This window comes from Bubalus bubalis, chromosome 20 (genome assembly GCF_019923935.1).
Source record: "Bubalus bubalis isolate 160015118507 breed Murrah chromosome 20, NDDB_SH_1, whole genome shotgun sequence".
NCBI classification, from domain to species: Eukaryota; Metazoa; Chordata; class Mammalia; order Artiodactyla; family Bovidae; genus Bubalus; species Bubalus bubalis.
This window is the reverse complement of record NC_059176.1, coordinates 50,808,206-50,835,685: the sequence shown is the minus strand read 5'-3', so window position 1 is coordinate 50,835,685 and position 27,480 is coordinate 50,808,206. Positions and strand designations below refer to the sequence as shown.

The window sequence follows — 27,480 nt, the reverse complement described above, 5'->3', positions numbered from 1 at the left end:
AAATGTTTCCTCAAAGGCACTAGACACCTTTATCTCACGGTATTATTGACCTGAACTACGTCACATGACATTCCTACACTAACCCCTATGCCAACTGGTCTTAGCTTAGTTCTAGTAACTAGCGATTCGTATGAGACCACCATGATTGGCTGAGACTGCTCAGGGCACTTCCCTGGAGTGAAGTCAGATGCGTGGGGGGTGGGGGGGAAAAAAGAAATTGAGAGTAACTCCTTAGGTTTTGCAAGTAAATGGCTAGATACTGAAGTCATTTGGGAGCCTTGTAGGAAAAACAGGTTGGGGGTGGGCATGGGAATGGAAAATATTGTTTAGGATGCACGGATTCTGAAATGCCTGTTAGATCTGCACATGAAGAGGCCACGTAAGCCAAGGGATATGTGAATTTGGCACTCAAGGAAGGAGTCAGGGCTGGAGTTACAGTTTCGAGAATCATTAGCTTATCCCTAGAATTTAAAACCATAAAATGGATGAAATCAACTAAACAATATATAGAGAAAAAGAGGTGAGGACTCAAGGCTTCCTCTGTCCTGGCCCACATGGCACACTCCCACCTACCCAGTTTCAGCATCCCTTCCCCAGCGCGGCTGTCCATCTCTGCTTCCCCTCCAATCTCCTCTACGAGTCCGATACACACCTGGGGGCTTTTTAGCATTTTGCCTACTCCTCCCCTCATCCTCAACATCTCGGCACAGCATCTACCTGACACATAGTAGATGCTCAAATCTTATGTTGAACGCTGAACGAGAATGAATTTAGCTGTTCAAGACTGAAGATGATGAAATTAGTTGAACTGGTTTTGGTGGAGCTCAGCATCTCATATCCAGAGAAGGCAATGGTAACCCACTCCAGTACTCTTGCCTGGAGAATCCCAGGGACGGGGGAGCCTGGTGGGCTGCCATCTCTGGGGTCGCACAGAATCGGACACGACTGAAGCGACTTAGCAGCAGCAGCATCTCATATCACATTTCTTACGCTCCCAAAGGAAACTCGTCCCTAGACGGGAGAGGGATGGAGGATCCAGCTGTCTGCATCCACGGCTCCTTTCCCTGCCTTCTCTGAAACCCAACACTCCAGAGCGAGCTTCAAAGTCAGAGGCTGCACAACAAACTCACTTTATAAATGGTGGACACGTTTATAAGGATGAACATACACGTCCTGACAATCCCTGGTGGGGAGACCAGCTGAGAATGTGAGAGGGATGCTGCCTGGCGCCTGGCAGGTGTTTGGAGGAGTGTGGTGATGGCTCAGCCATCCAGGAACAGCCCGGCTGATCTCCTTAGGGACGCCTGGGACCTGTCAGCTCCCACCCCTCCAAACGACAGTACGTGCTACACAGAGCTTGTCTCTGCTGCGGCCGGAGAGGACGGCCTGCTCTCCACCTGTACAACACAGATGGCACAGATGGGAGCATGCTTCCACACAGGGACGGGCAATTAGGCTCCGTTCCTCCAGCTGTAACAATTACCGGGCGAACACCCCAGGGAAGGGCACAAGCCTGGAAGAGAGCCGGCCCCCATGCCGGCCCACCCCCACTTAGTCCTACCAGCAGGTGCTGCTGGGTCCGCGGCCTCTAGTCCCTTTCACAGGCCTTGCTGGAACCCACGTATTTGAAAAGCTTGGTGAGATCGGAACAGAGGCAGTCCTCAAGCGGGATATATTTAAGAAAATACCAATGCTTTATTTTTTTTTTTCCTTATAAAGACAGCCCTGCTGTTGGCTAATTGAAAGGATGTACAGAGTTCTCATGAGTAAACAAGAGTTTCCTGCTGCAGGCTGCATATTGTAATGCCAAAGAAGTGACACGAAGGGGGCAGAGGTGTAATGCTCTCATCTTCATAGCAAAAAAATGCAAAATAAGACAAAAAATTAAATGGACTTAATGCTGGGCATTCCCACAGGGAAAAGGCAAGAGGACTTTTAAGTCGATTGATCAGTAGTTGTGTTGTGTTCAGGGCCGAGCCACCCTCACACCTCTTTCCTCCTGTCTCCAGCTCTCCACACCGGAGGTACAGCCTGGGACTCCAAGGCTGGGCGTCAGGAGCTTCTGCTTCACAGCCCACTGAGACGTGATGGGGCGGCGGGGTGGGCGGGCCAGAGGCTTGAAGACCAGAGCAGCCGGCTCCGTGAGGCACCTACGTGCAGCAGTGTCGCATGTGGAAGTTGACGACATACTCGGCATTAGTCCTCTGCACGGAGATGGCAAAAGGCTCGAAAGGGTGGAAGGTGAAGGCAACGAGGCGTCGCACCGTGTGGTTGATGGGGCGGCCCAGTAAGCCTGCCTGAATCTCAAACTTGAGCAGACCAGAGTCCCGGGCATAGAACCTAAACAGAACAAGGAGAGGAGGAGAGCGTGAGACAGACATTCACCACCACCTTAAAACCTGAATAGCGGGGGACTCATGAATTAACCAGGAGAAGGCAATGGCACCCGACTCCAGTACGCTTGCCTGGAAAATCCCATGGACGGAGGAGCCTGGTAAGCTGCAGTCCATGGGGTCGCTAAGAGTTGGACACGACTGAGCGACTTCACTTTCACTTTTCACTTTCATGCATTGGAGAAGGAAATAGCAACTCACTCCAGTGCTCTTGCCTGGAGAATCCCAGAGACGGCGGAGCCTGCTGGGCTGCCGTCTATGGGGTCGCACAGAGTCGGACATGACTGAAATGACTTAGCAGCAGTAGCATGAATTAACCTCACTGATGAAATCTCCTCTAACGTCAGCCCCCAGTCAAAATTGCCTATGTCTGATCAGCTCATTTTATGAGCACAGAGATTATGAACTTTACTATGCTTGCCCGAATCACTGGGTCATTTGTCTTTCCCAAGATGACCCTTAGTGATGGCCTTGATTACAGCCTCCCCTTTACCAGCAGCTATCTGCCAGCTACCTACCTGCCTAGGCCAGGGCTGGAAATGATAATGCAAGCCAAGCAGGCATGCTTAAATGTTCAGGCAGCCACATCAAACAAGGTAAGAAGGAAAAAGTGAAAATAATTTTAATAATATTTTAGTTAACCTAACATCGGCATCTAAAGTATTATCATTTCAACCAATGATATAAAAGATACTAAAGAGATATTTCATTTTTTTTGTACTAAGTCTTTGAAATCTGATGTGTATTTGACACTTGAGCACATCTCACGTTAGTGCTCACCAGCCATGGGAGGCTGGTGGTTACTAGAGGACAGTGCAGATCTAGGCGCATATCTTGAGTTCTTCTTTCCTCTTTTTAAAATTTATTTTATGTATTTTTGGCCGGGCTGGGTCTTTGTTGCTGTGCAAAGGCTTTCTCTAGTTGTGGTGGGCAGGGGCTATTCTCTAGCTGCAGTGTGAGGGTTTCTCATTGTGGTAGCTCCTCTTGTTGAGGAGCATGGGCTCTAGAGCTCGGGCTTCGGCACTCGTGGTGAGTGGGCTCAGTAACTGTGGTACAATCTTAACCTCTGGACCACCAGGGAAGTCCTGAGTTTTTCACTGTTAAGAAGAAATTCTTTTGGAAGGTTCTTCTTTTGCACACACAAAAACAAAATACTAACTAGTTTCTACTTTTTCATCTAACACGGTAAGAACAAAGAAGCTTCCATCCATCCCAGGACTTAAATGCCTTTTGCCCATATGCAAAGCAAGTGCCCTGTGAACTTGGGAACCAGAGATGATTGGCAGGATTGGGGCTGAATTGGAGGAAGCTCAAGAAAAAAGGAGCTCTGAAATAAAGAGCTCTACAATGCATGTCCCTCTTGGAAAGCAAATATATAGGAGATAGAAAGATATTCGTATTCCTTGTTTCAATAATCCAAGAGCTTATATCCTCAGAATTTAAGTGAAGTAAGTAGTGATGTGAATAAAGATGGCTACTATAGCATTTGGGCTTCTCCAGTGGCTCAGCGGTAAAGAATCTGCCTGCCAATGCAGAAGACATAAGCGACCTGGTTGGATCCCTGAGTTGGGAAGATCCCCTGGAAGAAGGCATAACAACCTACTCCAGTATTCTTGCCTGGAGAATCCCACAGACAGAAGAGCCTAGTGGGCTATTGTCCACACAGTTGCAAAGAGCTGGACATGACTGAAGCAAGTTAGCACGCACATAGCATTAGCTCTAATGTAAAAATGCAGGTAGAGAATAAATGTTCAGTAACAGGGGAACAGCAAAATAAATTATGCTACATCTATTTTATGGAATAATATGCCATTGTCAGGACTGTAACTTTAAGGAATATGGAAAATGTTTATTAAATAAAAGCAGGCTACAAGGTACTATGCCAACCGTAACTACGACTGCATAAATGTAAACACACACACTGGCAGAGACTAGAATGGAATATATTTAATACAATAAAGGTGTTAGAGTAATGGCATTACCTCTTCAAATGACTTTAATATCCTTACATTTCTCATTTTAAATTAAAAAATAAATAAGAATTACAAGAAGTCAGGGTTAATGGCATTTCCAGATTTGTTACTTAGGTTAATCTTTTCAAATCAGAAAGGCAGGGCAGTTAAAAGGGAGAGAAATGTTATCTCGGGCTACGTGACAATGTCAAATGAGCCCAATTATCTGCTTTTATGTGTGAAAACCTTCCCCTCACCCACAAGGTCCCCAGCACACAAAGGGCTTATAATGTAAAGCTAGTTGTTGGAGCTCCTAAATCTAACTACCAGTTTACAGGAAACAGGGGGAAATGAGAACTGCCAGGGATGCGATGAGCAAAAATCCAGAATGTGGGGAATACTACCAGACGAACAACCTGGTTTTTTCAACAACTTCACTACAAAGAAAGTAACAGGGAAGCAGAACCCATAAAATAAAAAAGACTTAGAGGACAGCAACCAAAAAAACACATTTGGACCTTCTTTAGGTCTTGACTGGAACAAACTGTAAAAAGAATATATACAAACAATAGGAAAACGTGAAAACTCACTTGCTATCGGTGATCTTAATATAGGTTTAATTTTCATAAGATGGAATAATGGTATTGAGGTTATATTTTTCTAAGTCCTTATCTTTTAGAAATTCATACTGAAATATTTACAAGTGAAATGCTATGATGCCTGGGCTGGCAGGTGGGAGGGGAGCAGTGGTGGGAGAAGGAGATGAAACAACACTGACCGTGAGTGACGGCTGCGGAGGTGGGGTGATGGGTACAGAGCTTCATTACAGTCTTCCACTTTTATATGCTTAAAAATCTCCTCAATAAAAAAATTTTCAGAACTCAATTACAATTTCCCAAAGGAAATATTACAAACAGTAATTAATCGCACAGAATATGTTACACAAGCCTATTTAATACACAACGAAGCTGGATTATGAAATACTAACTACCACTGTTTCTATGTGAAGAAGACCTTCCAGAACCCAGCTCACACATCCCTTGAAATAACCCCACAGTGGAAGTTGTGCCAGCTCCTCTCTCTAGCATCTGTGAAAGCAAAAACAGAACAACCCAAGCTCCCAGCACGGAGGGACAGGAGGGTCTGTGAGCTGGACACTCGTGACAAAGGAACTGCAAGGTTTTCAGAGTAACACGGCAACCTGCGTTCCAACATTCTTCCAACCGAGGAAGTGTGGGTTTCTCCAAAACCTACTTGTTCCCCCAAACTGTCTCTCTTTTCCATTAGGTAACAGGAGGGGATAAAATAATTTGAGCTGGGTAAAATGTAAGTCTCAATTATTTTTACGTTTCTTGTGAAATGGTATTATGTCATTAAATTGAAAAGTATGGTTCTCTTCCCTGGCTACCTTAAAAAGAGAAACAATACTTATCTGAATTGGATGTTTTGAGGAGAGGCAAAGAGCAGAACTAATTAATTTTTGATACTAATGCCTAAATGATCAAAGTGAAAGTGGCTCAGTTGTGTCCAACTCCTTGTGACCCCATGGACTATACAGTCCATAGAATTCTCCAGGCCAGAACACTGGAGTGGGTAGCCTTTCCCTTCTCTGGGGGATCTTCCCAACCCAGGAATCAAACCCAAGTCTCCCACATAGTGCAGATTCTTTACCAGCTAAGCCACCAAGGAAGCCAAAGCACCCACATTAAAGAAACAGCCTGGGCTGTGACTTGAACCTGTTAGTTCAAGTAGACAGAGTCACAGTGAAGTGATGCTCAAGAGAAGGAAGAGAAAGTGGCCGCCTGCGCCCAGAGGCAGCCAGAGCTGAAGCACCTGATAGGGTGGTCTCCGCAAGTCTTGGGTCGCTCCATGACCGACACCCACTTGTCATCGTAGCTAAAGAGAGACAGGTCAAGGTAGGGGCTGCCGCTGTAGGACTGGGCGCTGATGGGGAGCTGGCCCAGCAGCCGGCGGACGGCCTCCGTGTGTCCTCCGTACTTGGCGTTGACGATAGTGTCTTTAAACCTGAAATAAAGCACCGGGGACGAAGGCTGTGTTAGCGGTGCACAAGTTGCCTTGGTTTTAAATTGACAAACATGTTTAAAAACAACATATCCTGAAAACACAATCTAGATACTGAACTCTCACACCTCCCAAGTCTACACATCTCCAAGGTGAAGAAGTGAAAGTTGATCAGTCTTGTCTGACCCTCTGTGACCCCACGAACTGTAGCCCACCAGGCTCCTCTGTCCATGGGATTCTCCAGGCAAGAATACTGGAATAGGTTGCCATTTCCTTCTCCAGGGGGGTCTTCCCAACCCAGGGATCGAACCCAGGTCTCCTGCATTGCAGGCAGATTCTTTACCATCTGAGCCCCCAGGGAAGCCCCTCTGCATACGTACAAATATTCTCAAAAAAGCAGAAAACAGAATGAAAAACTGGAAACACGAAGTTACTTAAGAAAAGTTAGCAAAGATCCTACGAAAGTTAAAATGAGTATAACTAATCTCTGACAATTATTTCTGTTGAAATTTATATATTTCCCCCAAATTAGAGCCTTCGACTGCATTAACAAGGAGATGCAAAGGATCCTGGACAAAAGTAGTATCTGACTCTTCTTGAGATCAGTTATAAGCCAACTTGCATCAAATCTTTTGAAAAATTACTGATCCTTTGTTTTAAATAAAGCTGGAGAGGGAATTCCCTGGCAGTGCAGGGGTTAAGACTCTGTGCTTCCACTGCAGGGGCTCGGGTTCAATCCCTGGTTGGGGAACCAAGATCCATATGCCATGCGGTGCGGTCAAAAAATAAAAATAAAGCTGGGAACTAGCTACCTATACTTCTGCAGAAACACCAGAATCCAGAAGCACATAATAGGAACACAGAGTCATCTATCTCACTTATCTTTAATTATGGTAATAATAATAATGGAGCAGTTATTTCTCACAATTATAATGAATACTAAATTTAATACCCTTTGACCAAGTATTTCAATTCTTCTGGAAATCTGCCCTAGGGAAGAAAAATCCCTGTGCACATTCAATATACCAGTGGTCATGACAATGAAAAAAAAATGACAGGAATATTAAAAACCTAATAGAAAACTATTATTTTCAAAGATAATGTGGTAACAGAAGAAATGTTTATCATTATGGTAAGTAAAAGAAGTAGGGTACAGGGAGCTCCCTGGTGGAATAGGGGTTAGGATTCCAGACTTTCACTGCCTGTGGCCCAGGTTCAATCCCTGTTTGAGGAACTGAGATCTTGCAGGCCACACAGCACGGCCAAAAAAAACCACAAAAAATCAGTAAGCTATGTTCCGTATATACAGTATGATTGAAAACACACACAAAAATTAACGTCTTAAAAAAAAAAAAAAACAGTGGAAATACATCGAAATGGTCATAGCTGTTTTCATCAGTTTTATTTTTTAAAATCTCTACATTGAAGTACATCACACAGTTTAATAATCAAAGGAAAAATAAATAATTTTTTAGTCCTGGGGAAATGTGATATAACATCTCACCCTTGAAACTTGTGGTATAAAAAAACTCAAATGTTCCTAATTTTGATGAGACTAGAGAGGTTGATGAGATGGGTTTTGATTTTCGTTTTCACTGTCAACCTGCAGGGCTAGACGGACATCAACACTTCTCAGTTCCCCTAGAAGGAAGCCAAGCGTCAACATTGCTTTTCCATTACTTCTCTTAACAGTAATTTTTCACAGCCTTGGTATAAATCCTAAAATTAAACCCTGGGCTACACAAAACTTATTTCTTTCCTTTCATTTGATCCTGGGTTCCTTGGTTTTCAGCCCTTTGTCAGCCAAGATCTAGTTCTCCACCCTGCCTGGCTCACTGGCTTCAAAAGGTGATTTCAAATGACGGGGCTGGCCCGTGGCTGTGATGACCACAAATCAAAGCCTCCATGACCATCCACAGGCTGAAGCCGTTCCCATTGCCCACAGCGCCCACCACCTCTACTCTCAGATGCCCAACAACTAAAAGATGAAGCTGTCACCCCTCTGATGTCTTCAGCTGATTAACTCCTGGTGCACTGTCCCTCTGTCCAACCACCCTTCTCTCAATTCACGATTTCAAAATTCTCAGAGGTGATCCTTCCCACACCATGGCTTCCTAGTTCCTGGACCTCCTTTCTGTGTCAGCAATGCATTCCCACATCATACCCTCAATCTCACTATTACCAATGACTGCACCTCCATAATCTCAGGGAGCAGCACAAAGACTCCAGTTATCTTCTCTCCTAATTTTCCAGATAACTCTGCTCATCCCAGCTTCAACATCCTTCAACTGAAATGGGACCAAAATGCCACTGATTCTACCAACTTCTCCCCATCCTATGCCTTCATCATAAACTCTTTCCCTTCCTGTGCCAGCTTACATTTCACAATCGTTGAAATCACAGACTTTATACCCATGAACTCATGGATAGAAATGTTGCCACAATGCTGCAAGGCACTCATGCTGCATTCCCACAGTCCGGCAAGTCGCCCTCTCCCCTCGATGGCTACTTCCTCCTCCCCACCCTCCATGCTCACCCTCCTGGATGGCACTGCCTTCTTCATAACTGACAGAAGCCATGAAAAGAAAACTTTTTAAAGCTCCCATCAGGAAACAGAATGCAGTACTTTTATTATTGGATCACTGCAATGGTTTACTAACTTCCAGCCTATCCCCCTATGATCTATTCTTAAAACAGCAGCCAGAGTGACCCTGTTAAAACATAAGTGGGAGGGACCGCCCTGGTGGTCCAGTGGTTAAGACTCCAAGCTCTCACTGCAGGGGGCACAGGTTCAGTCCCTGGGTAGGGAACTAAGATCCCACATGCCACAGGGTGCTGCCAAAAAAAATGTCCGTGAGACCACGTCACTCGTCTGCTCAGATATTTCAAACACTACACAATCTCATCTATAGTTAAAGCCAAAGCCTCGGAATGGCCACACGTGTCTGGTCCTGTCTCTCACCACACACCTCTACCTACTCTGCCTCCTGCTTCCTCTAGCCCAGCCACCCCAAGTTCCCTGGTGTTCTCAAATGTCTGACACCCACCTCTGGACCTTTCCATTTACTATTCCCTTTGCTTGTTCTAGTCTTCCCCTGACGGCCACATAGCTTGCTCCCTAACCTCCTTCAAAAGCTTTACTCAAATATCTCCTTCTCAGTGAGGCCTATGCTGAGAACCCTGCCAGGACAGCACAGACAATCTCGTCTCAATACATTCAAACCCAACAGATATTCTAGATATTGTAACCTTTCTTTGGGTACATCCATGAAGGGAACCTCCCCCTTCCTGCTTCCACCTGGTCCAACCCGCGGCCAGTCATCCTGGAGCCTCCCTTTAACATTATCCTCGGAATTCTCTGTACTTCTCTCCACTGTTTGACTCTACTTCCTGTATCATTCTTTCGTGGTTTATTGGGAGATAATATCTTTCCGAGGCTTCCTTAGAAAAAGAACATGGGAGGTAATTTTTTGAGACCTTACATGTCTGAAAATATCTTTGTTAAACCCTATTATTTCGATGTAGAATTCTAGTTTTCAAACCTTTTTTTTGCAGAATTCTGAGGGCATGATTGTAATGGCTTCAAGTTTTCAGTATTATTATTACATTGATACCATTAATGGCTTAATTTTTTATACGTGAAATGTATGTGTTCTTTCTGAAAGTTTTTACAATTTTCTCTTTATCTCCAGTGTTCTAAAATTTCATGATGATATGTCTCACTATGGTCTTTTCTTTATTGACTGTACTGGGTACTTGATGGAGTTGTGATGTGATGATAGGTTTAATAATTATTTCCCTGATGGGAAAAAAGCCCTGGTTTGCAGTGCTTGCCAGTTTCTGTGGTGTCACTTCTGCTGTGGTCAATTTCAAGGCGCCAAAGCGGCAGCACTGAATGCAGAGCTGTCACGAGATGAGCAGCAGCGCACCACTACACGGCGTTTTCACCGAACAGATGAAACAGTTACAAATAACCTCAAGAGTACAATAGTCAAATAACTGTCAATTAATGGTTAGGAAATAATTAATTTTTAATAACGGCTGTGTTTAACAACTTGATTTTAGAAGCTCCTGAAAGTTTAACGGTTTGCTCTCACAAGCCAGAATGAGCCAGCTCCAGCACACCATGCATGGGATGGTGCTTGCCAATCTGGAAGTGTGTGTGTGTGTGTGTGTATTCTTCTTTTTCCTTTGGCCATGTCATGTGGCTTGTAGGATCTCAGTTCCCCAACCAAGGACTGAAGCCAGGCCACTAGATCACCAGGCAACTCCCATGAAAATGTGTATCTTTTAATATTAGGAAATGGTTGACATCGTTTCCTCCCTTTCATTTTTTCTATTGCTCCTTCTGGAAGTACCCACATATTGGATCTCCTGGGGAAATGCTCTAAATTTTTTTTTTAATCATTTCTCTCCAATTTTCTTACTCTTATCTTTTTTTTCCTACTTTCTCGGAGAGTTTCTAAACTATATCTAACAAAGTTTAGATTTCTAAAGTATCTCACTTAGCATCACTATTCTAGGAATGTTCCTGTTTTTATAGTTTAAATTATTTCAATTAATACCATGTTCATTTTTTATACTGTTTTATCTTGGTCTCTATCTTTTAAAATAAAGGCTTTCTTTAAGTGACTCGTGATCTCTGATGTGCATTTTTTCTTAACCATTTATTCTAACCTATAATAGTAACAATAAAAATCCATTTCACTCATTTTTACCAGAAGTTCTTTGAAGACTGTAAAACTGACCCATTAGAACCATGCCTTCACAAGAAACAAAAACAATTTTGATTTATATGTACACTGTATTTTCAATGCAGCAAAGTATGATAAGATGATTGATAAAATGTTATTAGGACACAATTTTGTGGGGAAGAGGGATAAATTTGAAAATAAGAAGAAATATAAAAGTTCAAACATTACAGGAAAAACTTACCCTGAGCTTTTTATGTCAAATATGAATACTAAATTACTATGGTATTATAGTACTATAGTACTATGGTATTATAGAGTCCCTTGGCTATATATAAAAGTCTTAATACCTTAAACTTATACAATGTTATACGCCAATTATATCTTGTAATACTTTTATTTTTAAATGTCAATGTTTAATATGCTGAAAACTGCATCCTCTGCCACTATTTAAATTTAACAGTAAGAAATTTAAAGAGCAACTTAAACATTAATGTGTGAGATCTACAGTTTTCAGAACCATTTGCTGGTAAGAAGCAAAATTTTGAAGATCATGAAGCTAGAATGTTTATTTTCTCTTCCTACAATTTCACTTAATTATGGGTGCACTGTGAAATAAATTTTCAGAAAACATAGCCTCCTCTAATTCCTGATGTTATTCATTCAACGAATGCCTAATGAGCTCCTCCCACATGGAAGACACTGGCCGAGGTGCTGTGGATATGGCGGTGTATATATAACAGATAAAAACCCCGGCCCTCATGGAGCTTGGGCCTTCTGGTGATCTCTTTGATATTTTAACTGTACCCAGCTTTTGTTATTAGTTGATAATAATCTACTTAATTTAAAAGTTAATTTAAGAGACAAAAATTCATTTCAAAATGAAAAAAGCAAAACCTGATCCATATTTTGCTTCCAAAAATCCTTCTATACTGAAGAGAGATGCCAGTCAGGCTGAAAATGTGTGTGAACCAGAAAAAATAAAAGGGCATGTTTACTTGTCTGAAAATCAATATCCACTTATTTTTAATCATGTACTATCCTTCTATAGGAATACGATGCCAGTGAATTAGATATCTGCCTTGCCCATTTCCCCCTGCAGCAGTAATGCTTATTCTGATTCATCCACTCACTCTGATCTGATCTATACTGGAACCTAAAGCAGCTATTTTCTATAATTGGCTAAGGTATGTGGAACGTTGATGAAACACTGACTGACTTAAGTAGGGTTGCAGGCAGGCCCTTGGTCCAAAATCACTAGTCATTTCACAATAATATACTCAGATAATTATGAGAAGCTCTGGTTCTTAGCAGGTGGGTATCAACTGAGGGTGACTTAGGTGTTCTGAGAAGGGCCTCCAAGGGTATCTTCTTCAGGTTGGTCAGTTTCCCTAGGGAATTAACTGTAATCTCCTGCCTGAAGAGTATATGCCTGGATGCCATATATGATAAGAGGAATAGGAGTCTACCCTACCAGTATATCAGTTTTCACTTAATTCTTGGTTTAAGCATGATGAGTCTCATCTCTATTCTCAGCCATGTTTCACGAACTTGAAACCAGAGCCTGCGTGGTTCGATTTGTCCAGAGAATAAACCTCTAGCCTTTTGCTGAGTTGGGGAAGAGACAGTCATTTGGCAGTTGGAGGCTTAAGGAAAGGAACTAGAGTATCTGACTGTTCCCTTTAAGAACGTCATCTAGGGGACTCCCTGGCAGTCCAGTGGTTAAAACTCTATGCTTCCACCGCAGGGGACACAGGTTTGATCCCTGGTCGGGGAACTAAGATACCACAAGCTTCAAAGCACAGCAAAAATAAAAAAGAATGTCATCCAATCCTTCAGAGGTATATAGGACCTCCAGTTTCTTGACTTTTTCCAGAGTTCTCTAGTGCAAGACAACTTACTTCTTGATGGGTAAGCTCTGTAGTCTTTTTTGTTCTCTGAGGTATGTCAAGTTAGTTATCACTCATCCATTGGCTCTTCAGCTTCTAAAACTCTGTTGATATCGCCTCCCCATTCTCTTTCCTCTTGTAGGTTTACATGTCTTCATCCTTCATTGTCACTTTAAGTAGGGTTTTGGGATACAGCAGAGATAAATGCATGTGTTCAATGCACATGTCTAACCAAAAGTTATAAAATTATTTCCTTATTCATTCAAAGTTGGTGATGGACAGGGCCGCTGTAGTCCATGGGGTTGCAAAGAGTCGGACACAACTGAGCGACTGAACCAAACTCCACTGATGCGTTCAAAAATTATTTTAAGTGCTTGACAGTGCACCACTGCAGACACAGCAATAAACTAAACAAAGACACGGTCTCTATCTCTCTGCAGGTAACAGACAGTCTAGGAGGAATCGCAGACAACACACAAGTAATCCCGCGGGTGCTAAGAGACAGACATTTAGGATGACACAGGAGGTTACAACAGGCAGACCGACCCAAGGCCAGGTGGGCAGAAAGAACATGGGAAGGTTTCCCGAAGTAAGCAACTACTGGCTCCACACCAACACATTTTCTACAGAAAAATTAAGCTGGTAAAGTCCAGTGGAGCAGCTTACCGGCGCTGGATCTGCCGTGCAAAATTGTTGCTGGAAGCTGAGCAGGGAAACTGGACTTCACTATGCAGGGTAGCGTTCCGGAAGAGATCACAGAAGTTCTCAAAGAGCTCCAAAAGCTCATCTGACGTGTTCTCAAACACGGCGATCACCTCTGTTGTGACCATGTTGTACACCACAAAGAAAGATGCCTGCAGAAGAAGAGAGAGGCCCAAGGGACAGCTGAGCATAAGCCCTCACCTAGCATATTCATCATTTGGCTGAAAACTCAAACTCCCCAAGTAAAACAAGCAAACAACTCCACTCCGGCTCTACAGCAGCAACGTGATGCCTAGAGTTCTGGAAGAGGAGGAAGCCTCAGTGGGCTTGAACCATCAAGACACTCAGAGCTGCCTGATTTCCCACTGTACCTGTGCTGCTGGAATTACTGAGTTGCTCAGCATATATGTATAAAAGGGCTTTCAATCTTGCATTTCAAACTGTGTGCAAATTTAGTACGTTTCCTTTCAAGTGCTTATTCCCTACTTATGCCCCAACCCACTCTGAGATTAAAAACACTTTTCTAAAATGCCAGATTTAATTTTCCTTCCTGCTGAGAAAGTGATTTGCAGTCAGGAGCTGCCTGTTGACAAATTATTTTCTCTTGTATGTGTATAGCAGAAAGTTCAATTTGGGGGCATTTCCTTCTCTCTTAATATTTCTAACATGCAGAGAGACATCTTAAGCACACCATGTCCACCTAGGCAAGTTGTAACCAAGCAGGGGACTGCTGCTGAACAAATGAAAAAAATCAGAGAAGTGTTTTCCATTTCTTTCTTCATAAACGTTCTTTTGGCCAAGAACGTTTGTAATACATGTTGGACATTCGTAGCAATTCAGATCAGAGGGGGAAACATGAAAAGCATTCAAATGCTATGGGTGGCAGAGTTACTGCTTTCCTCTTCTCTGAACCTCCAGTGCTCTGCTCAGCTTAACACTGAAGCGCGAGGTACCCCGAGTTTTTGTCACAGTGAATGTGGCAGTGTGGGTCTACCACCAGGACTCTAGAAGTTTCCAGAACACTAGGATTAGTATTCCGCCTCCTAGGATTAAACCTGAATCTTCATTACCAATTTTTGGAGACATCTGGCCCACCTGTTTCACCAGTAATTAGTCCTTCCCAGAGCTTATATTACATGACTTTTGCGGTCACCTGGAAATTAAATTTGGCTGTAAATTAAAGAGGCTGGAGGGTAATCTGAGAATAATACCCATAATATTAACAAGGCTTTGTGTTGAGGTACACTTTTTACTCATTAACCTTATTGGAACCTATCAAATTAAACTGGGGAAGGAGGCTGGAGGACAACGAGGGGAGAGTTTGGGTTTAAAGTTACAAATTCTGTAAGCAAAGCACAGAGCTCTAACAATATTGCTGGCTATGACTTACTGTAGCTACCAGACATAAGGAGGTCATGTTTTAGCGAAGGAGAAAAGGATAATCTCGAATGCGGCAGTCACAGACATCATACTCCCTCCAAAACAAAAAGCTAATTCCAGCTCAAACCTAAATACAAGATGGACTCGTGTCCTTTCTATAAACCTGGACGACACTTTGATCACATGAGGGCTTCACCAGGATCCATCGTGACTGTGTGAATACAGAATTACACAAACATTTACTAACATTCCCACCAGGGCAGACTGGGAGATACAGGACAGAAGGATACAGAAGTCAACGGCTCTACCAACACCCTCTCATGACGCCTGAGATGAACTGGATGCTCACCCACAATGGTGACTGGCTCAATGGTGACTTCATCATTAATAAGGAAGTAAAAAAATTCAGGAAAAAAAAAATCTCTAACAAACTTATTACTTAGATCTCAGTGGGCTTCCCTGGTGTCACTGGAAAGAATCTGCTTTCCAATGCAGGATACGCAGGTTGGATCACTGGGCCAGGAAGATTCCCTGGAGAAGAAAATAACAACCCACTCCAGTATTCTTGCCTGGGAAATCCCATGGACAAAGGAGCCTGGCGGGCTACAGTCCATAGGTTTGCAAAGAGTGGAACATGACTTAGTGACTAAATAACAACCATTTTAGTCACCTCTGCTCCCCCCACTTTTTTTTTTAAGAATACACAAGGTATGATTCAGAAGAAAAATATTAGAAACCATTTTTCCATGGATGGTTGGTAAGGTCTCAGGAGACAATTTTCTGTACAGTTTCTCTTAAGGGCAGAATCAGCTACAAGTCAATGAGAGAAACCAGACTCAGCTGACTGCAGTTTACTGGCTTGCTCTGTTGTACATTTCCAAACTCGTATATAAGGAGACAATGTGGAAACAGGAGGATGATGGGGGGTGGGGTGTTGGTTCCAAACTGGGAAAGGAATACATAAATGCTGTATATTGCCACCTTGCTCTTATAGGCAGAGTACAACATGTGAAATGACAGACTGGATGAAGCACAAGTTTGAATCAAGATTGCAGGGAGAAAAATCAATAACCTCAGATACGTAGATGACATCACCCTTAAGGCAGAAAGCAAAGAGGAACTAAAGAGCCTCTTAAAAGTGAAAGAGGAGAGTGAAAAAGCTGGCTTAAAACTCAAACTTCAGAAAACGAAGATCATGGCATCTGGTCCCATCACTTCATGGCAAACAGATGGGGAAACAATGGAAACAGTGAGAGACTTTATTTTATTGGGCTCCAAAATCACTGCAAATGGTGACTATAGCCATGAAATTAAAAGATACTTGATCTTTGGAAGAAAAGCTATGACAAACTTAGACAGCATATTAAAAAACAGAGACATGACTTCACTGACAAAGGTCCATCTAGTCAAAGCTATGGTTTTTCCAGTAGTCATGTATGGTTCTGAGAGTTAGACCATAAAGAAAACTGATTACTGAAAAATTGATGCTTTTGAACTATGGTGTTGGAGAAGGCTCCTGAGAGTCCCTTGGATTGCAAGGAGATCGAACCAGTCAATCCTAAAGGAAATCAGTCCTGAGTATTCATTGAAAGGACTGATGCTGAAGCTTCAATACTCTGGCCACCTAATGTGAAAAACTGACTCATTAGAAAAGACCCTGATGCTGGGGAAGATTGAGGCAGGAGGAGAAAGTGTCAACAGAGGATGAGACAGTTGGATGGCATCACCGACTTGATGGATATGAGTTTCAGCAAGCTCCAGGAGTTAGTGATGGACAGGGAAGCCTGGCGTGCTGCAGTCCATGGGGTTGCAATGAGTCAGACATGACTGAGTAACTGAATTGAACTGTAAAGAAGTTAGGTCTCTCACTTGGTCAACAATAAAGTAGACAGCTCCTCAAAGGGAAATGTCCACATCGCTGTGAGGTTCAGCATGGTGTTTCAACCCAAACGTCTTCATGGTTTCTGTACTCTTAACACAATACCTTATTCCTATTTGTGAAATGCATCTTCCCCATCAACATCTTTCACCCAAACTAAAAAACCCTCAGAACCTGCAGTCCTGATGATTCACTGGCAGATCAAAAACTGGCTTCCTTCCCATCTTATCACTGCTCCACAATCTATGTTCCAGCGTGTGGGCAAGGTCAGAGTAAAGTCATAGAGCTTAACTCTGTTAAATGAACTGTCCCATTGGTTATAATCTAAAGATTTTGTGGGGAAGTATACTGACATCATTTAAGTAATAAAAAAGACTAGTTACAATCTAAAGATATTGTGAGAAAGTATATTGATATCATTGAAATAAGAAAAAAGACTAGACTTTTTAGAAGATTTTCTTTTTTTGTATGGTGGGTTCATTCTCATTGCGAGAACGAAAACAGACCAATAAGTACAATCTTCCACAAAACCAAGGCACTATCCATAGGGAGTCAAATCTTAACCTTAGAGCATCTGGGCTTCCATCTCCAGGGTACTGAAAATGCTCTGCAGAAGTATTAGGGTAGGGAACCTCCCTGGTGGTCCAGTGGTTAAGAATCTGCCTTCCAATCCAAGGGACATAGATTTGATCCTTGGTCAGGGAATGAAGATCCCACATGCTGCAGAGCAAGAAAGATGGCCCTGCTTGCTGCAGCAAAGACCCAGTGCAGCCCCCCAAAAAGTAAAGCTTAAAAAAATAAATATTAAAAAAACAAAGAAATAGGATAATATTCACAGGGTTGACTATCTATATGTCAATGGCTTGAGATTTAGCTTCCATTTGTCCAAATAAATACACGTGGCTAGAGAAAAGTGGAGCTGTTTTAAGGTCGGCTGAGCCCTAGGGTAGCAAAAATTCAAGATCCACATAAAATGTGTTATTTCTGAGAGGCTGGCCACAGGCAAAGTGAGAAGCCTTCCCAAGCAGACGGGAAGGGCGAAGGGCAGGACGGCAGCTCCTACCTGCGACGGATCTGTGACTCGCAGGGTCACCACGTCCTCACTGGTGTACTTGATAAACAGGTGGTTTTCATCCAGAAGCTGCATCTTCCACATGCGCAGCTGCCGCAGCTGGTCAAAATATTGAAAGAAGCGCCTCTTGGCCATGGCGCTTCCGTCCTGCTCTGCCCGGCGCCACAGGTACACCAGCAGCCGGTGTTTTAGGGAGTTGATGAAGGGGTCCCTGAACGGGTTGGCCATGCCTGTCTGGCTGTCCCGCTGCACCTCGGGGAACATAGCCGACACGGTGAGCAGGTCGTCCTCGTAGCAGAAGCGGCCGATGGTCCTCACGTCGATGAAGGTGCCCTCGGGGGTCACCTGGAAGACGTGGATGGTCTGCTGCTGCACCGACAGGATGGCCAGGATGTTCTTATACAGGTACAGCCCCTGGTTGTGCGACAGGACCACCTTGTCGCACTTGAAGGTGCGCGTGTCACACAGGCGGCCGGTGTGGAGGTCAACGATGTGGAGGGAGTAGTCCTCCAGGGGGGACCGGGGGTTGGGGGTCACGGACTCGCTGTTGCGGTACACCTCGTAGAAGGGGGGGTGCGGCTCGTCCGGCAGGTAGGCGGCGGAGCCCACGATGACGCAGCGGCAGTCGTCCGTGAAGAGGCTGCACTCTCGGTTCAGGTGCTCGCCGTTGGCCGCGACGCTGGTGATGTGCAGCAGGACAAAGAAGCGCTCGAAGAGCCGGCCGCGGATGTTGACGGACCGCTGGTCGTTGCCGTTGGCCAGAATCTCCCCCTCGTAGCCCTGCAGGAGGTCCTCGGCGGCCTGGCAGCCCTGGTACTCATAGATTTCCAGAGACGTCTGGTCGGAAGAGAAAGCAATGAAGTAGCGTCCGTCGGGGGAGAACTTCCGCAAGAAGCAAGGCGGCTTCTCCACATTGACGACCGTGAAGTTGGGGAAGACATTCTGGTGGAAGACCCGGACCTGGTGCCAGTGGGTGCCTGCCTTGCCCGAGCTGATCCGCCGGCGCTCCAGGCGGTGAATGACATTTTGGTTTTGGATTCTTCGAGGTTTGATGGTGGAAACATGATGATCCATTATCACATCTCTGCATGGGAAAGTAAAAAAGAGAAGTCAAGAAAACAAAAATTTACCAAAACATAAATACAGATGACCTTTGCACAAGGCGGGGCTGAGGAGCACCAACCCTCTGCAGCTGAAAATTTGAGTATAGTTGGCTCAGTATACGTGGTTCCTTCCTGTCCACAGATCTTCCACATCCATGGATTCAAGCGATGTGCAGTAGTGCAGTATTTACTGTTGGAAAAAATGCACGTGTACGTGGGAAGGAGAGGGTGGGATGAAATAAAGTAGCACTGACGTATATACACTGCGACGTGTAAAACAGACAGCTAGCGGGAAGCTGCTGTCCAACACGGGGAGTCCTGCCTGGCGCTCTGTGATGACCTAGAGGGGTGGGGTGGGGGTGGGAGAGAGGCTCAAGAGGAAGGGAATATATACCTAGTTATGGCTGATTCCCGCTGTTGTATGGCAGAAACCAACACAACATTGTAAAGCAATCATCCTCCACCAAAAATAAAATAAAAATTATGAATGGCTTTAAAAAAAAAAATCCATGTGTAAGCAGACCTGCACAGTTAAAATCTGAGTTGTTCGAGGATCAACTGTGTATACAAAAGTCAAATACATTTTCAAATACATTTCTTCCATATACCCTGGGTGGAGGAGCTCCCAAGATGACAGTGATTGGCATTTCTCCTTCCCAAGCTACAGTTAGTAAGTGGTCCAGATAGCTTTGAGTCTATCAAAACTCAATTTTTGAAGGAAGGACCAAATTCTCTAGGAAGACCTTCAAAGCATGCTCAGCTGTTGGGAATATTCAAAAGAACAAACCTTCAAATACATCAAATTTTCTCAGTGTAAACACCACATTCAGTGTGTAATTCATATAAAAAATATATTTACTGGGCTGTTAAGATGTCCATACTACCCAAAGTATCTACAGACTTAATGCAATTCTTATCAAAATTCTAAAATCACTTCTGGCAAAAATAGAAAAATTCATCCTAAAATGTACATGTAACCTCAAGGGACCCTAAAACACAATTTTGTAAAAGAACAAAGTTAGAAGACTCAGACTTACTGATTTCAAAAAAGTGTGGCACTGACATAAGATAGAAAAATATACCAAATGAAGAGAATTAAGACCTGAGAAATAAACCCTCCCACACATAAACCCAAGTCTTCCCTAGTGGCTCAGACAGTAAAGGGTCTGCCTGCAGTGCAGGAGACCCGGGTTTGATACCTGGCTTGGGAAGATCCCTTGGAGAAGGGAATGGCAATTCACTCCAGTATTCTTGCCTGGAAAATCCCATGGATGGAGGAGTCTGGCTGGCCCCAAACCATGAGGTCGCAAAGAGTCAACACGACTGAGCGACTAACACACACACACACACACGTAAACCCAAGACTAGAAATTCAGAGAACACCAAACATGATAAACCCAAAGAAATCCATGCCCAGACATATCATAGTCAAACTGTGAAAAACTAAAGCATGAAGTAAAAATCTTGAAAGCAACCACATAAATGATACACTACCCACAAGGGAACAACAATGCATATACCTGTGGATGTCTCATGAGAAACTATGGAGGCCAGAAAGAAGCAAAGCAACATTTTTAAAGTGCTGAACCAACTGTTTGATCATTCAAATCTCAGCTAAATAGCAACTCTTCAGTTTTTCCCTGATGACCTTACCTAAAGTCATGCCTTTTTCTATCCACATCAACCTGCTGTTTACCTTATTTTATTTTCTTCAGCCCTTATCACTTTCTGAAACCATTTGTTTGCTGTTTTAGTATCTGTCTTCCCACACTGGACAGCAAGCAGGGGCCTTGTCTAATTCCTTGCTGAATCTCCAGCACCTAGGACAGCGCCTGAAGCACAGCAAGCGCTCACAAATAGAAATGAATGAATGGAACAACATTTGACAAAGGTCATCCAGGATAAACAACACATTAGGTAAAATAAAGGAGGAACATTTCAGAAAGAAAGTAGCTTAAAAAATACACTTAAAAAGAGTGTAGTGTGGTACACTTGGAAAACACAATTCCAAGTGGTTAGAACACAGGAAACACAGTGATAAGAGAAACCTAAAAAAAGCAGATTGGAGCCAGATTAGAAAATACTTTGTGTGCCATGTCATGCAAGTTATTACAGGTTTTAAGCAGAGGAGTGACTTATCCAATCTGTATCTTAGAAATAAAAACATACAGACAGTGGGAATTTGTTTACATTCTGTCTCCTGAAATTAGAAATGCCTGGTGTAAGTATATATACTATCTGTGCTGTGCTTAGTTGCTCAGTCGTATCTGACCCTCTGCGACCCCATGGACTGCAGCCCGCTAGGCTCCTTTGTCCGTGGGCATTCTACAGGCAAGAATATTGGAGTGGGCTGCCATGCCCACCTCCAGGGGATCTTCCTGACCCAGGGATTGAACCCATGTCTCCTGTATTGCCAGTCAGATTCTTTACCACTGAGCCACCAGGGAAACCTAAGAATACAGGAGTGGGTAGCCCAGCCCTTCTCCAGGGGATCTTCCCAATCCAGGAATTGAACCAGGGTCTCCTGCACTGCAAGCGGATTCTTTACCAGCTGAGTTAGTCCAGTTAAAAATGTGCATACTTGTATGACTAAACAAATCAAGTTTCTCAAACTACTAGTCACAATTCATTAATATATTTCCTACTGATTTAGACTAGAGCAAAAAGACTGCAAACCACTGCTCTCAGGCCAAATCTAGCCTGCCTGTTTATTTTTATAAATTTTTATTGAAGCACAGTCATACCTACTTATTCACATGTCACCTATGGCTGCTTTTGCTTTACAACGGTGTAGTTGATTTGTTAAGACCAAAGACCACACAGCCCACGAGCTTAAAATCCTGACCTAGAGAAATGTCTGCACGTATATAACAGGAGACATATACAACGATGTCCGTAGCAGGGCTGTTGGCAACAACAAAATCTTGCCAATACTCCAAATGTCTATCAATAGTAGACTAGCTAAAAAAAAAAAAAATAAAAAATACAGTAGACTAGCTAAATTCATCCAGGCACATTCATGCAGGGGAATCTTTTTGTTTTATTTATTTTTGGTTGCACCATGACACTTGTGGGATCTTAGTTCCCTGACCAGGGATTGAACACAGGACCCAGCAGTGAAAGCACTGAGTTCTAACCACTGGACTGCCCGGCAATCCCCACACGCAAGCAATGAATTAATGCACTACAGTCATATACAACAACAGAGACGAATCTCAGACACAGTGTTGAATGAAAAAAGCAAGTTACAGAATACATACAGTGTGATTTCCTTTATATAAGCTTCACACAATTTCTAGTTTAAGAACACAAACACATATGGCATATAATTAGAAACAGTAAAGGAATTACAAACATAAGATTCAAAAGTGGTTACCTCTGAGGAAGTTTAAGAAATGGGATGGGAGTTAGGGACACCCTGGCGGTATTCTGAAGTGTGGTGTGTTTTTTTTTTCTTGAATTAGCATTCATTGTACTGTTACTCTTTTAAAATTACATATTTTTTTAAAGTAATACTCGTGCTTCCTCAGAATTTTTCTTAATTAGAAAACAATCACTGTGAAGGGAAAACAAAGGACAATAAAATGAAGTCTGAAGTACACAAAAATGCACACCATGAGAAACTGCAGAACTGCCAAGTTGGCTCTGACTTTCTCAGCAGACAAGGCACAGGAAAACACAGTTATAGACTCTACACTGCCAATAAGATAAAAACTTAATAGCTGCTTGGAAGAAGCACAGAAATTCCCAGCACTGAATTTTAAAAAAAAATCTCTCATGAGTTTTCTAAAAGGATTTTGGCATGATTCAGTAAGCAATATCCTCCACTTCTGAGCAAAAATAAACAATATTGAGTTTCACACAGCTACTCCTTTTCACAGTGACATAGTTCATGTGCACATTTTGATATAGCCCCCCCCAAAAAATACTAGTAAGGTTTAAGCAGTTTTAAATACCATGTACAAAACTACCTAACTCACTCCCTGTCCAGGACATCTTTGCCACTCGCATCCTTCGAACCCAAGATGGGGGCTGGAATCAGATAGGGAGACCAGCAGGGGATGAGAGCCAAGTATGGCCCACGAATGGAAGAAGGAATAGGCATTTGATACCGTCCAGCAGACTAACTTAGGAGAAGGCAATGGCACCCCACTCCAGTACTCTTGCCTGGAAAATCCCATGGACAGAGGGTAGGCTGGTAGGCCTGGTAGGCTGCAGTCCATGGGGTTGCTAAGAGTCGGACACGACTGAGCGACTTCATTTTCACTTTTTACTTTCATGCATTGGAGAAGGAAATGGCAACCCACTCCAGTGTTCTTGCCTGGAGAATGCCAAGCACGGGGGAGCCTGGTGGGCTGCCATCTCTGGGGTCGCACAGAGTCAGATATGACTGAAGCGACTTAGCAGCAGCAGCAGACTAACTGGCTTCCCTGGTGGCTCAAAGGTAAAGAATCTATCTGCAGTGCAGGAGACACGGGAGACTTGGGTTCAATCCCCGGGTCAGGAAGATCCTCTGGAGGAGGGCATGGCAACCCACTCCAGTATTCTTGCCTGCTGCTGCTGCTGCTAACTCACTTCAGTCGTGTCCAACTCTGTGTGACCCGATAGACAGCAGCCCACCAGGCTCCCCCGTCCCTGGGATTCTCCAGGCAAGAACACTGGAGTGGGTTGCCATTTCCTTCTCCAATGCATGAAAGGGGAAAGTGAAAGTGAAGTCGCTCAATCTAGAGAATCTCAAAGACAGAAGAGCCTGGTGGGCTACAGTCCATAGGGCTGCAAAGAGTCAGACACCACTGAAGTGCCTGAGCGTGCACAGCAGACTAATCACAAATAAACGAATCAGATAAAGCATACTAGTTGTTTGACTTACAGTCACAGATCATGTTAAGCAAACTAGATGCTTAATTCTTAAAAAAAAAAAAAAGTATATACATTTTGAATAGTCCCACCTTAAATTCTCTGACTTGTCTTTTTAAGGGAAAAGCCACCAGTACTGTGATGGGGGATGAGGGGTGGGGTGGGTGGAGGTGAAGGCCTGCTAGCTTCAGCTCCAAGTTGTACAGAAAATCCTCACTTAATTTCCTAACCCTTCTCTCAGTATGCTCTCTACCTGCTCCATATTTTATATCACACAATAACAGTTTTTAGAGAGATGGTGGAATTTGGTCTTTTTCAACCTGTCTTGTTATTCCAATTATAAACTACATACTCATAAAAACTCAGACAATATAGAAAAAGTACATAATGAAAGTCCCTTCCAGTCAGAGTAGGAGTTATGAAAAATGTTAGAATGACTTATGATGTTTTTTCCAAAAGCGGACCCTCTACCCTTCCCTTACTCTAGTTAATGGCACAGCCACTCGCCTGCTGCCAAAGGAACCGGAAACCTAAGAGTCTCCCTTGGGACCTCTTTCCCTCAGCCGCCATATCTGATCATTCAGTCCCCAAACTCTGAAGCTTTTACCTCCTCAACTGTCCTCTAATGTCTACCTTCTTTCTATCATGACCAGCCAGCACCCTTACCCAAAATGTTCATAACTTCATGTCTACATCATTGCAACCACTCCATAAGTGGTCTCCCTAAATTCCTGTCCACTTCCAATCTGCTTAACAACCAGAGCAATTTTTTCAATATTCATTTCTGATCACACCCTTTCCCCTGTGGATTAAAACAAGTATTGGATTGGCAAAAAAAAGTTCATTCAGGTTTTTCTGTTACATCTTGTCTTAATCTGTGTGCTGTGCTGTGCTCAGTCGTTCAGTCGTGTCCGACTCTTTGCAACCGCATGGACTGTAGGCCACCAGGCTCCTCTGTCCATGGGATTTCCCAGCCAAGAATACTGGAGTGGGTTGCCATGCCCTCCTCCAGGGGAATCTTCCCAACCCAGGGATTGAACTCAGGTCTCCCACATTGCAGGTGGATTCTTTGTTGTCTGAGCCACCAGGGAAGCTCCACAGGGGAAAGAAACAAACTTTTTGGCCAACCCAGTATCTTCCCATTGCTCTTAACACAAAGGATCAAAATCCTTACATGCCTTCTCTTTGCCCGTTTAATAATTTCTTTAACGGGCGGCCCACCTCCTGTCTCTGAACCTTGGCACATGCTCTTCATCTCAGTCTAAAAAAAGCTTCTCTTCAATTTGCCAACTTAACTCCTATTTCAGACATCAGCCTCATCATCACTTCCTCAGGGAAGTCTTCCTTCACCTTTCTATCAGGTATACCAGTCATATGTCACCTTCATTAACACTCACCACACTTGCAACTTCATCTCTGCATTTTATTTCTGTCTGTGGCACTAGATAGCTTCCCAGGTGGCTCAGTGGTAAAGAATCCGCCTGTGGTGCAGGAGATGCCAGTTCAATCCCTGGGTTGGGAAGATTCCCCTGGGGAAAGAAATGGCTACCCACTCCAGAATTCTTGCCCGGGAAATCCCATGGACAGAGGAGTTGGGTGGGCTACAGTTCATAGGGTCATAAGAGTCAGACAAGACTAAGCAACTAAACAACAAATGGCACTGGCTCTAGATGGTGAACTCCTGGCCAGTACACAAACATTATATCCTGTAAGCCCATCATGGATTTGACCCATTGTAAGCCTCCTTTTCTGAACTTTCTTTACCAAATCAAATATCCACAAGGTCTGTTCCTCTACCTAGCAGGTATTTCCTCTGGCCCTTGCCACATTTTTCAAGCTGCAGCTTGAGTGTCATCTCCTTCAGGAGGTCTTCTCTGACCATCCTGGCTGAAAGAGATCTTTTTCACTTTACCATTGCTTTTCCTGTTTGCGTCCTTACTGCTGCTGCTGCTAAGTCGCTTCAGTCGTGTCCGACTCTGCGCAACCCCATAGACGGCAACCCACCAGGCTCCTCCGTCCATGGGATTTTCCAGGCAAGAGTACTGGAGTGGGGTGCCATTGCCTTCTCCGTTTGCGTCCTTACTAGTCATTGCCATAATGTGAATCTGTACTTTCGTTTGCTCAGCTAAGTGTTTACTGTTCGACTCCCCCATAAACTCTCCAGAAAGGAAGCAACCATGCCTACTTTGGTCACCTTAGTTTTTTCAGAGCCTAGCACTGGAGCTGGCCCATAACATGCATCCGTACTTTATCAACTGAACGAGAGAAGAAAGCCTAGCTGAAGTGGCCACTAACTCATGGTGCGGTACTAAGCTAGATACCCGGTCAGTTTCCCTATGCCGGCAGGTGCACGTAACCCTCTATTCTTTCTGACGGCTTCTTAAACGGGAAGGGGCCACCTAGGGGCGGGCACACATGCCCAAGGGGGCGCCCCCGGAAAGAAAAGCCCGGGGCGGGGCCTCAAAGGGAAGAGCATTCTAAGCGAGGCGGGGGCCGCAGGACCTAGGCATTATGCAGGGAGGGGGCAGCCCCATAGCGGTAAATCGAGGAGGCCTCGGGGAGAGCCTGACGGGCTGAGAGGCTGGAACAAGGAAGGAGAAGTCCTCACCTGTCCGGTCCGGGATCAAAGGGCCGGGGCAAGGGACACCCCGGCCTGCTGGGCGCGCGCCAGCCCCGGCCCCGCCCCCGCCATGCCTTGGGACCCGGCACCTGCAGCCTCGGGCTCTCGCTTCCGCGAGCTACCGGAACTGCGGCATAACGAGAAGGGAAGAGGGGAGAGCGCGGCACAGTCCAGCTGACACTAAGGGACGTTACAGCGCACCCTGGTGCCCAGAGCGGGGAGGGTCAAAGCCAAAACAGTTACAGTGGCTGCGAAGGAAAAATGGAACCAGGCACCCCAAACATTGGAAGGACTGATGCTGCAGCTGAAACTCTAATACTTTGGACACCTGCTGCGGACAGCCGACTCATTGGAAAAGACCCTGATGCTGGGACAGATTGAGGGCAGGAGGAGAAAGGCGCGACGGAGGATGAGATGGTTGATTCAATGGACATGAACTTGGGCAAACTCCAGGAGACGGTGAGGGACAGGGGCGCCTGGTGTGCTGCAGTCCATGGGGTCGTAAAGAGTCCGACGCGACTGGGCGACTGAACAACAACAATCCTAAACTGGGCAACGAGTGATCTCCTATGGCAATGTCTCTGCACCCTCTGGGCACATTTGCAAAAATATGAATTAAAAATTAATTGTCACCTCTTGATTATATGCACCATTTCATCAGCTGAGAAACTATCGGTTTTCTGTTGTTTCCTCCTCAATAATGAGTGCTTTAAAGACTGGGGCTGTACTGATCTCTATGCCTAAGATATTTACTAGCACACAGCAGATGTATAGTAAAAATGTATTGCGCTAAATTAATCCTGTAACCTTTACTTGACTTTCATTTAGGTTATCTGATTGTCTCTTTGGAGAAGGAAATGGCAACCCACTCCAGTCTTCTTGCCTGGAAAATCCCATGGACAAAGGAGCCTGGCGGGCTA

The 27,480-nt window shown here is 44.2% G+C and overlaps 1 protein-coding gene across 1 annotated transcript; it reads right to left on the bottom strand.

Moving 5' to 3' along the window:
- Positions 1-1,673: 1,673 nt before the first annotated feature.
- Positions 1,674-26,681, bottom strand: DET1 (DET1 partner of COP1 E3 ubiquitin ligase). Its single transcript, XM_006070051.4, has 5 exons — positions 26,549-26,681; positions 17,972-19,064; positions 13,614-13,801; positions 6,179-6,370; positions 1,674-2,340 (listed from the first exon to the last, which is right to left on the bottom strand). The coding sequence occupies exons 2-5, from the start codon at positions 19,052-19,054 to the stop codon at positions 2,151-2,153; spliced, it is 1,653 nt and encodes a 550-aa protein (XP_006070113.1). The 5' UTR covers positions 19,055-19,064; positions 26,549-26,681; the 3' UTR covers positions 1,674-2,150.
- Between the last annotated feature and the right edge of the window lie 799 nt (positions 26,682-27,480).

Bases quoted from the DNA above. Each gene is read 5' to 3' on its own strand.
- DET1 (XM_006070051.4), bottom strand. From the start codon at position 19,054: ATGGATCATCATGTTTCCACCATCAAACCTCGAAGAATCCAAAACCAA. The intron at 13,802-17,971 runs GTAGGAGCTGCC...CTTCTTCTGCAG, and splicing joins GAGTCACAGATCCGTCGCAG to GCATCTTTCTTTGTGGTGTA. The intron at 2,341-6,178 runs GTGCTTCAGCTC...TGTTCTGTTTAG, and splicing joins TGCGGAGACCACCCTATCAG to GTTCTATGCCCGGGACTCTG.